General features: G+C 41.5%; 1 protein-coding gene across 10 annotated transcripts in view; it reads right to left on the bottom strand.

The window, feature by feature from the left end:
- KLHL28 (kelch-like family member 28) overlaps positions 1–10,840 on the bottom strand; it is a 25,668-nt gene that overhangs the window by 6,294 nt on the left and 8,534 nt on the right. For 7 of the 10 annotated variants that reach the window (XM_005876836.2, XM_005876843.2, XM_005876841.2 and 4 more), the window contains 2 exons: positions 4,028–4,926; positions 292–735 (listed from right to left, as the gene is read on the bottom strand). In XM_005876836.2, coding sequence (XP_005876898.1) covers positions 292–735; positions 4,028–4,926 — 1,343 coding nt within the window. Of the gene's footprint in view, positions 1–291; positions 736–4,027; positions 4,927–5,664; positions 5,764–6,875; positions 6,971–10,840 lie in introns of those variants that run through there. The other 3 variants (XM_005876838.2, XM_014548201.1, XM_005876839.2) reach the window with 3 other exon arrangements.

The following is a 10,840-nucleotide window of genomic DNA, read 5'->3' as shown; positions in this document are numbered from 1 at the left end:
GGGGGGGCAATCAGGCCGGCAGGCAGAGTGGTTAGGGGCGATCAGGCAAGCAGGCAGGTGAGCAGTTAGGAGCCAGCGGTCCTGGATTGCAAGAGGGATGTCTGACTGCCAGTTTAGGCCCACAGGGATCGGGCCTAAACCAGCAGCCGGACATCCCCCGAGGGGTACCAGATTGGAATGGGTGCAGGCGGGGCTGAGGGACAACCCCCCCCCCCCGCCCGCACAAATTTCGTGCACTGGGCCACTAATTGTTAATACTTTAAAAATCTACAGCTTGATTAAGTTAAATACCTGTTCATGTGGGCGGGACCATACCCACCAATGGCATATATCATTCCATCCAGCACAGCTGCAGCAAAACAACTTCGTGTTGTAGTCATTGGTGCCACAGGTTCCCATTTTCTTAATTTGGGAATATACTTCTCTACAGACTGTAAATAAGACTGTCCATCATAACCACCTAAAGCATAAAGTTCTCCTGCAAGTACTACCACTCCAAGGGTACTTCGGTGCTCATTCATTCTCTCAAGAGAAGTCCAGGTATTTGTATCAGGATTCCAGCATTCTACTGAATTTTCATGATTTCTGATAGTGAAATCAGGACGCACGTCAGTTTCAATACCACCTATAACATACACTTTTTGGTCTAAAACGCATATTCCAAATTCATAGCGAGGCATGTTTAGGGGTGCCAAACCAATCCAAGAGTCATTCTGAGGAAAGTACATCTCCACACTAAAGAATAAGCAGAAACAATTACATTTTAAAAATCAAAATGGTCCATAAACAAAAATGTTTAATCTCGTTAGTAATCAGGGACATGAAATTAAAACCACATTAAACCATGACACACTTTCCAGACTGGGAAAAATTTAAAGTCAGATAATAACTACTGACAAGGATGTGGAGCAAGGAATAAATACTGTTGGTGAGAGTGTAAACTGGCAAAACTACCCTGGAAAATGATTTCACATTTTCTGGTAAATTTGAAGATATATATACAAGCCTGACAGCAGTTTCATTCCTGTATATGTATTCTATTGAATGCATATTACAGTTTTACACCAGGCCACATATACAGAAATGTTCATAGCAGCACAACACAATCATCCATCGAAAGAAGAATCTATATAGTAAAAGCCTAAGTGACCATTACAGCGGAACGACCAGAACGACTGGTTGCTATGATGCGCACTGACTACCAGGGGGCTGACGTTCAATGCAGGAGCTTCCCCCTGGTGGTCAGTGCGCTCCCACAGGGGGCGCACTGCTCAGCCAGAAGCCGGGTTCATGGCTGGAGAGTGCAGTGGCGGTGGCGGGAGCCTCTCCTGCCTCTGGGGCAGCGCTAAGGAGCAGCAAGCTGAGCAGTAAAGAGCAGTGAGCAGGCGGGTGGTAAGGAGTGAGGGCTCCTGGACTGAGAGAGGGCATAGGCCAGGCTGAGGGACCTCCCCCCAAGTGCATGAATTTCATGCACTGGGCCTCTATCTATATAATAAAAGCCTAAGTGACCATTACGGCAGAATGACCAGAACAACCGGTTGCTACAATGCGCACTGACCACCAGGGGGCTGACGCTCAAGGCAGGAACTGCCCCCTAGTAGTCAGTGTGCTCCCACAGGGGGGCACCGCTCAGCCAGAAGCCGGGCTCATGGCTAGCGAGCGCAGTGGTGGTGGCAGGAGCCTCTCCTGCCTCTGGGGCAGCGCTAAGGAGCAGCAAGCTGAGTGGTAAGGAGCAGTGAGCAGGTGGGTAGTAAGGAGCGAGGGCTCCTGAACTGTGAGAGGGCACAGTCCAGGCTGAGGGAACCCCCCCCCCAAGTGCATGAATTTCGTGCACTGGGCCTCTAGTGAATAAATAAGATGGTATATCCACCCTATGACTGAGCAATTCCATTCCTAGATATACTAGTATACCTAAGAGAAAAGTACACATATATACATGTACAAGGATGTCACAGATGCATTATTTGTAATAGTTAAAAACTGGATGTTTTTAAATGTTCCAAATGTTCATCAACAAAAAAATGGATAAATTGCGGCATATTATATAAGAGGATACTACAAAGCAATGAAATGAACAAACTATAGATACATGCAACAGGGATGGATCTTACACATATAACATTGAGGGAAAGAAGCCAAAATTGAGAAAATTATATTCTGTATAGTTTCAGTCATATGAAGTTCAAAAACATTTCTAACCTCTGGATTAAAAATGAGGATAGTGGTGACCTTTGGGGAAGACAGGGAGGGAACTCAAGGATGGTTTCTGGGTTTTAGTCATGTTTCCTATTTCTTAATCTGGTTTGTTATGTTCACTTTGTGATAATTCTAAGCTGTACACTTAGAATTTGTGAACTTTTCTGCATGTGTGTAGCATTTCAATTTATTTTTATAATTAACATGCTCATTGTAGAAAGTATTATATTATGTCCACATAAGACCGCACACCAATGGAACTAAATAAACTATTTCCTCATGCAGTCTCTCATGCTTTCATAAACTTACTGCTGAGCGAGAAAACACATATCTGAAAAATATATATAGTACTACTTCATTTATATAAAAATGTATAGCCCTGGCCATTATGGCTCAGTTGGCTGGGCGTCATCCTGTGCACCAGGAGGTTGCCAGATGGATTCCCAGTCAAGGGCACATGCCTGGGTTGTGGGCTCAATCCCTGGTAGGGGGATGCAAGAGGCAGCCCATCAATGTTGCACTCTCACGTCGATGTTTCTCCCTCTCCTTTCCTCACTCCCTAAAAATCAATAAACTATTCTTTAAAAAAAAAAAGAAGAAGAAAAAAAGGTGTAAAAACTAACGATATATTGGGGCACATAAAAGATACGGCAAAATTTTAACACAAAGGAATAATGCACAGAAAATTCAGAATAGTGCTTCAGTTGATTGAACATCATCCTGTGCATCTCTGTGCACTGAAAAGTTGCTGGTTCAATTTCTGATCAGCCTGGTTGATGTTTCTTTCTCACATCAATGTTTCTCTCTCTCTCTTTCTCTCTCTCCCCTTCCTCTCTCTAAAATCAATAAAAAGATATTTTTAAAAGATACAGAATATATCAGTTGACATTGATAAAACACCCTACCATTGAGGCAGGGAAAGCAATCTACCAAATTTTTGGAAATAGCCAGAAAGAAATCCACAGTATTGAAGAAATATATCAAACACAAAAGTTTTCATGAAGCAATCCCCTTTAAGGGAAAAGCAAAGATAACATCCAGTTATATTTTCAATATATAAAAGTTATTTGTATAATGCTCTAAATCAGGGATTGGCAAATAACAGTTATGGGCCAAATTCAGCTCAATACTTTTGTAAATAAAGTTTTATTGGAACCAAGCTATGCTAATTAATTTATGTATTGTCTATGACTTCTCTCACACATGGCAGAGTTGAGTAGTTATAACAGAGACCATATGGCCACAAAGTCTAAAATATTTATTATTTGGCTCTTCATAGAAATAGTCTGACAACTCCAAGTTATTAGAAAAGAAAGCACTTTTTACTACTGTCACTACAAAAATTTACATTGAAGAAAATAAATTGCATATATCGTCCATGATTTGTATCAATATCCTACTTTTTCTTATTTCTTTAGTGGTTCTTCTAATTAACTGAATTCATTCAAACCCAATGTTGGCCCTAAGTCTCCATCCGATTTCTAGCTCTCCTCTTTAGTACCTTCTGATATAGCTAGCAATAATAAATCCCTCTGACCTGGTGTGACTCTAATAAAGACACAAATGGTTTCACAAATAAAAAAGACATAAAATAGAAAAGTTATTAGTAAGTACCCAGAAGAGATGAAGTTTGAACACTGCAAGTTGGGGTGTTAATAATTGAGTGTTGTAGAGAATGAATAACAATGTCATTAAAACAATCAGGTAAGTGTTTAGGAAGAAGAGAAAAAAGAAGCAAATTTTTAAAAAATAAGAAAATCAAACTATTTTAAAATTATGGAAAGCACATTTAGAAAGTATAAAATCTATTAATATCAATCCTTCTATTTACCTATCCAAAGAGGCAAACAGTCCAGATTTTCCTCCTACTGCACAAAGTACTTTGGGAGCACAGCGAGGTCGTGTCATCAAGACTGTCTGATGAGAGAGTCTGTGTTCAGGCATAAAGTGGTACTTTAGGGCTTCATTCAAAAGATGTTTACAAGTACGGTCATCACGAATAAGATGATTTGCTTCATATAATCTAGTGAGAAATTTAACACTTAGCAGTGGTAATCGCACACTGTTAAGTAGCTGTGCTAAGTATTTCTGGCGTTCTTGTACATCATAATTGATCCAAGATTCAAGTGCATAAAAAACAGTCTCTTCGGTAGCTACATTCAAACAGTCATTGGAAACAATTTCATCCAAATCAGCATGTGTAAGCTCAAAAAATTCTTCAGTCTGGCAAACAGCTTCAAAATTCTGGCATATATATTTAGTGGCTGCCAAATAAAGGTCATGACAACCATATGTCTCTGCAAAACGAGAAATTCCAATACAATTACCAGGGTCAAGTTGGCTTTCAAGAAATGCACAACATTCTTTCAGGACAAGTTTTATCTGGAGTAGGTTTGCTGCTGGAAGGAGAGATTCCACTGTGTCCTGTGAAATAAAAATAGTCCCTGTGTAGGCATATTCCACAATAGCCTGGAGAGCAGTTTCATCAATGCACTGAAACTCAACCTCACTGTTCTCTTTTTCAGAAAGGTTTCCAGTAAACATAGCTTTGAAATATGGGCTGATGCTGGCAAGTACCACTTTGTGAGCATGAATTTTAACATCACCTACTCGAAGAATGATGTCACAGAGTTCATGATGTTGACGAAGAAGATTCAGACCCTGCAGAAGTTGTTCAGAATGTAAGTGTGTTAAGTTAGCAAGCATGTAGGTCGGGGATGTATGGTCCATCTACAGAAAAACAAAAAGCACAAACAGTTAATTCAAAATAATCTTGCCAATATGATATCTTTTCCTAATAGTACAAAATAAATAATATTTGTTGTTTGTTGTATTTTACATACATTATGCTAAATACCAGACAGAGGCTTTTAAAAAAAATATTTTTATTGATTTCAAAGAGGAAGGAGAAGGAGAAAAGAGATAGAAACATCAATGATAAGAGAGAATCACTGATTAGCTGCCTCCTGCACACCCTCTACTGGGGATCAAGTCTGCAATTTGGACATGTGCCCTGACCAGGAATCAAACTGTGACCTCCTGGTTCATAGGTTGATGCTCAACCATTGAATCACACCAGCCAGGCAACAGAGGCTTTTAAAGTTAAAAGGGATATAACCAATCATATAATTCAACTCCTTCAACATAGATATTAAGAAACAGAGGCCTGCCCTAGCCAGTTTGGCTCAGTGGATAGAGTGTCAGCCTACGGACTGAAGGGTCCTTTCGATTCTGAGAGCACATGCCAGGGTTGTGGGCTCAATCCCCAGTAGGGGGTATGCAAGAGGCAGCCGATCAATGATTCTCTCTCATCATTGATGTTTCTCTCTCTCTCTTCCTCTCTGAAATCAATTTTTTAAAAAAGGAAAAAGAAACAGAGGCCCAAAGATTATGAGTTTATGCCCCAAACCACAAAGGTCTCTTGACAATTGACTTTTGGATCACAATTCTGCCAACTCTTCTATTTACCTTCATTAAATTAAAGTCTGAGCTATCACTGAGATACACCAGCCAGGGCTACTCAACTCTTGATCACAACTTCAGATCATACCCACTCAATCTGTGCTTCTAAAAGATGAAGAAAAAAAAAATCGGAGAGAAGAAAAGAGATGAAGGAAAAAAAAAAGAAGAAAAAGTGAAAGGCAATAAGGACTGTGGTAGATTAAATAATGGCTCCCTAAAAAGACATCCACATCCTAATCCCTGGAACTTTTGAAGGTTACTTTCCATGGCAATAAAAGGCTTTGCAGGTATGATTAAGGATTCTGAGAAGGGAAGATTATCCTGGTGGGCCCTAAATATAATCACAGGTTTATTATAAGATTTGACACAGGCAAAAGAGAAGGTAATGTGGCTACAGAGACAGAGATTACAGTGATGAAGCCACAAACCAAGTAATACTGGCAGCCACCAGAAGCTGGAAAAAGCAAGGAACAAATTCTCCCTTAGAGCCTCCAGAGGGAGTACAGCCCTGCCAACACCTTAATTTCAGCCCAGATATATTAATTTCAGATGTTTGGCCTTCAGAACTGTAAGAGCATAAATTTCTGGTTTTTTAAGCAACTGCGTTTGTAGTAATTTGTTACATCAGCCATAACAAATTAATATATAGATGCTAAGATAGCTCATTTGGTTAGAGCATCGTCCCCATAGCCAACGTTACGGATTCAATCCCAGTCACGGCACATACAAGAAACAACTAATGAATGCATAAATAAGTAGGACAACAAATTGATGTTTCTCTTCTCTCTCTCTCTCGCTCTCTCTCTCTCTCTCTCTGAATTCAATCAATAAATTTTTTTTTTTAAAAGAAGGGGGGTAGAAAGAATCATTTAAAAAAAAATTAGCCCTAGATGTTTTGGTTCAGTGGATAGAGCATTGGCCTGTGGATTGAAGCGTCCCGGGTTTGATTTTGGTCAAGGGCACATGCCCGGGTTGCGTGCTCAATACCAGGTGGGAGGTATGCAGGAGGAGGCCGCGTCCCGATTCTCTCTCATCATTGATGTCTCTATCTCTCTCTCTCTTCCTCTCCTTCCTCTCTGATATCAATAAAAATATATTTAAAATAAATAAATAAAAATTTTTAAAAAGAAATTAGTGCAGTTGGTGTAGCTCAGTTGGTTGAGTGTTACCCCATGCACCAAAAAGTTGCAGGTTCGATTCCTGGTTGGGGCACATACCTGGGTTGTGGGTTCGATCTCTGGTCGGAGCATGTACGGAAGGCAATGAATGATGTGTCTCTTTCTCTCACGTTGATGTTTCTCTCTTTCTCACACTCTCTCTCTCTTCCTCTCTTTCTCTCTCTGAGCATATCCTTGGGTGAGGATTAAAAAAGAAAATTAGCTGGGCTGGCGTGGCTCAGTGGTTGAGCATTGACCTATGAACCAGGAAGTCACAGTTTGATTCCTGGTCAGGACAACTGGGCACATGCACAGTGTTCGGGCTCTATTCCCAGTGGGGGGCCTGCGGGGGGCAGCCAATCAATGATTCTCTCTCATCATTGATGTTTCTATCTCTCCCTCTCTCTTCCTCTTTGAAATCAATACAACTATATTTTAAAAATTAATACATAAATACTTCAAACTAGATCATAGCTGTTTATAATGCATAAAACATAAAACACCTATACAATATAAACCGTTTCCTTTCTGTCTCATTCACATCTCAAACACAAGTTATGAAAATAAAAAAGTATATGATTTAGTTCCTATTTTAAAAGTATTATCAATAAATTAAAATTCCCAACACTATTAAATAATATAAATATTGGTAGGAGTGAGTACAGCACTTCATTCCTGTGCATTTTTTTATCCTCAACCGAGGATGTTTACTGATTTGAGAGAGAGAGGAAGGGAGAGAGAAAAAGAGAGAGAGACAGAAACATTACTGTTTGAGAGAAACATTGGTCAACTGCCTCCTGTACATGCCCCAACCAGTTACCCCTGGTCAACCATGGTCTGAAAATACTAAATGGAAAATTCCAGAGAAAAAACGTCGCAAGTTTTAACTTGCTTGCTGTTCTGAGTAGCATAATAAAATCTTGGGCTGTCCTGCTCCAGCCCACCTGGAACATGAGTCATCCCTTTGTCCAGTGTATCCACACTGTATACACTGCCTGCCCATTCGCCACTTAGTAGCTGTCTCAGTTATAATCAGCTGTCATGGTACTGCAGTACTTGTGGTCAAGTAACATTTATTTTACTTAATAATGGCCCCAAACTGTAAGAGTAGTGATGTTGGCAATTCAGATATGCCAAGAAAGCCATAAAGTGCTGTCTTTAAGTGAAAAGATGAGAATTTCGACTTAATAAGGGGAAAACAACCATATGTAAGGTTGCTAAGATCTACAGTAAGAACGAATCTTCTATCTGTGAAATTGTAACAAAGGAGAAAGAAATTTGTCCTAGTTTTGCAGATGACATGAAGCTGCAAAGTACAGTGAAAACACTGGATAATAAAACAAGGATCCAAAAGAACTGACATCTAACAAGAAGTTTCATAGGAATAAATGCTAAGATTCTATAGTGAATTCCAAAACAGCTATACAAGTATAGAATAAGAGAGAGAAAAAGCTCATCTGTAGGATGTCTTTAGAGGGCTTAAGGATTTTAATTTTAGTACTACTTTAGTACACTAAGTTTATGTAAGTTTAAGCTGCATCAACAGAATTATAATATACAGACTTAGCACATTCTTTCTTTGCTCTGAAAATATCAGAACACATCTAGAGTACAGATTTGGGGTACCATCCTATAAAAGGAAGCTAAACAAAGTCTAGTACCTGATGAGGAGAAAAAAATTCAAATTATGTGTAATGGGTAATGAAACTGAGGACAATAAGTCTGAAAAAAAAAGGATAACTGAGGATATCATGTGAAAAACCAAGGGATAAAAAGTTAATAATAACAATATAATAGAAATAGAGCCTATCACTTAGTAAGCTCTTGATAAATATTATCTTTTTTACCAGTAAGTTATCTTATTACTAGTAAATTTTTTAAGTTATCTGCTTAAAAAGTATTCTGCTTTCTATGTTGTATCATCTCTCATTACTAGAAAAGAAATCCACCTTGTACCATTAACATTCTAGGCCACACGAAGTATTGCAGAATTGATGATTCTTACATGAAGTTAATGAGTTATTGGTTAGATTCATTTTTAATATAAATAGGAAACACAGCGACAGATCCTTAAGTAGATTTTTGTGTATCCAGTTCAAGACTGGTAAATTGCCATTAATATAGGATATCCTATATAATAAAAGCCGAATATGCAAATTGTCCCCTCGACCAGGAGTTCAACCGGGAGTTCGACTGCTCGCTATGACGTGTGCTGACTACCCGGGGGTGGCACAGAACATGGCGCTGGCAGCGGGCGGCAGTGGAGGCACTGCCAGCCCCGATGGACCCTGAGGGGAGCAGGACCGTTGAGGGATGGTGGAGTAGGTGAACAGGTGGTGCCAGGCCAAGGCGGGTACAAGCGGGGGCCTGATCGCCCCACCGATGGCAACCAGGGGTGAGAGCGGGGGGCGGGGCCACCACCCGGCTCCCAGGAGCTGAGGGAGCTGGGTGGGGGACCTGGCCATGACCGATCATCCCACAGACAGCAACCAGCAGCCAGCAGGCCCTGATCGGCCAACTGGGGCTGGGCCCCGGGCTAGGACAGGGAACTGGGGGTGGGTGGCAGCGACCAACCTCCTGTGGCGCCCGGGCACGTGGCTGTGACCTCTTGCCGGCTATCTTGGGGGTGACAGGGATGGAGGTGCAGTGAGAATGTGGGGTGTTTGCCGAGCTCACTCACACTCCCCCTGCTACCCTCCCCTGGACACCAGGGCTCGTGCACCAGGGAAGCCCCCGGCGCTCAGGTACCAAGTGCCTGCGAGGAGGCTGTCCTGCACCTGTGCGGCCTCTTCTGGGTGAGCCGGGCCACAGCCGCTGGGATCACAGAGGCCAGTCAGGCTCCTTGTGGGTTCACGAAGAAGCCGGTCTGCGAGGCCAGCCGGGAGAGAGAACGCTGCCCTCCCAGCTTCCATGCGGCACTAATGGGCAGTGCAGGCGCCCACGCTGTGCCCTGGCCCACAACGTCTAGCCACGCTCACCGCATCTCTGCATGGGGACTCGGGCGCTGTGACTCAGGTGGAGGGGGGTGCACAGGGGCCCAGAGGTCAGCTGGGACCTGCCCTTCCACGCCCAATGCTCATGCTTCAAACGCTGGCAAGGCCTAGGGACTGCACCCATGTACTAATTTCGTGCACCGGGCCTCTAGCGAGAGCATAATATAATATTGATTTGTAAATATACATACACACACACACATATATATATAAACAAAATCATAAACACACATACATGTTTTTGAGATACCATCTCACACCTGTCAGAATGGCTATCATTAACAAATCAACAAATGACAAGTGCTGGCGATGATGCGGAGAAAAAGGAACCCTTGTGCACTGCTGGTGGGAATGCAGACTGGTGCAACCACTGTAGAGAACAGTATGGAGTTTCCTCAAAAAACTGAAAATGGAACTCCCATTTGACCCAGTGAACCTACTTCTAGGAATATATAACAAGAAATCAGAAACACCAATCAGAAAGGATATATGCACGCCTATGTTCATCGCAGCACAATTTGCAATAGCTAAGATTTGGAAATAGCCTAAGTGCTCATCAGCAGATGAATGGATTAAAAATCTGCAGTACAACCTAGAACGAACTCTCCAAAAATTCATCTGGAATAAAAAAAGACCCCAAATAGCTGCAGCAATCCTGAGAAAGAAGAACAAAGTAGGTGGGATCTCAAAACCAGATACCAAGCTGTATTACAAAGTCACTGTTCTCAGAACTGCCTGGTACTGGCACAAGAACAGACATATAGATCAATGGAACAGAATAAAGAACCCAGAAATCAACCCAAACCACTATGCTCAATTAATATTCGACAAAGGAGGCAAGAACATACAATGGAGTCAAGACAGTCTCTTCAATAAATGGTTTTGGGAAAACAGGACAGATACTTGCAAAAAAAAAAAATGAAACTAGACCACCAACCTACACCATACACAAAACGGATAAAAGACTTAAACATAAGACAGGAAACCATAAAAATACTAGAGGAATCCACAGGCAGCAAAATCTCAGACATA

This window comes from Myotis brandtii, unplaced genomic scaffold, assembly GCF_000412655.1.
Source record: "Myotis brandtii unplaced genomic scaffold, ASM41265v1 scaffold5, whole genome shotgun sequence".
NCBI lineage: Eukaryota > Metazoa > Chordata > Mammalia > Chiroptera > Vespertilionidae > Myotis > Myotis brandtii.
This window is presented reverse-complemented; position numbering and strand designations above follow the sequence as displayed.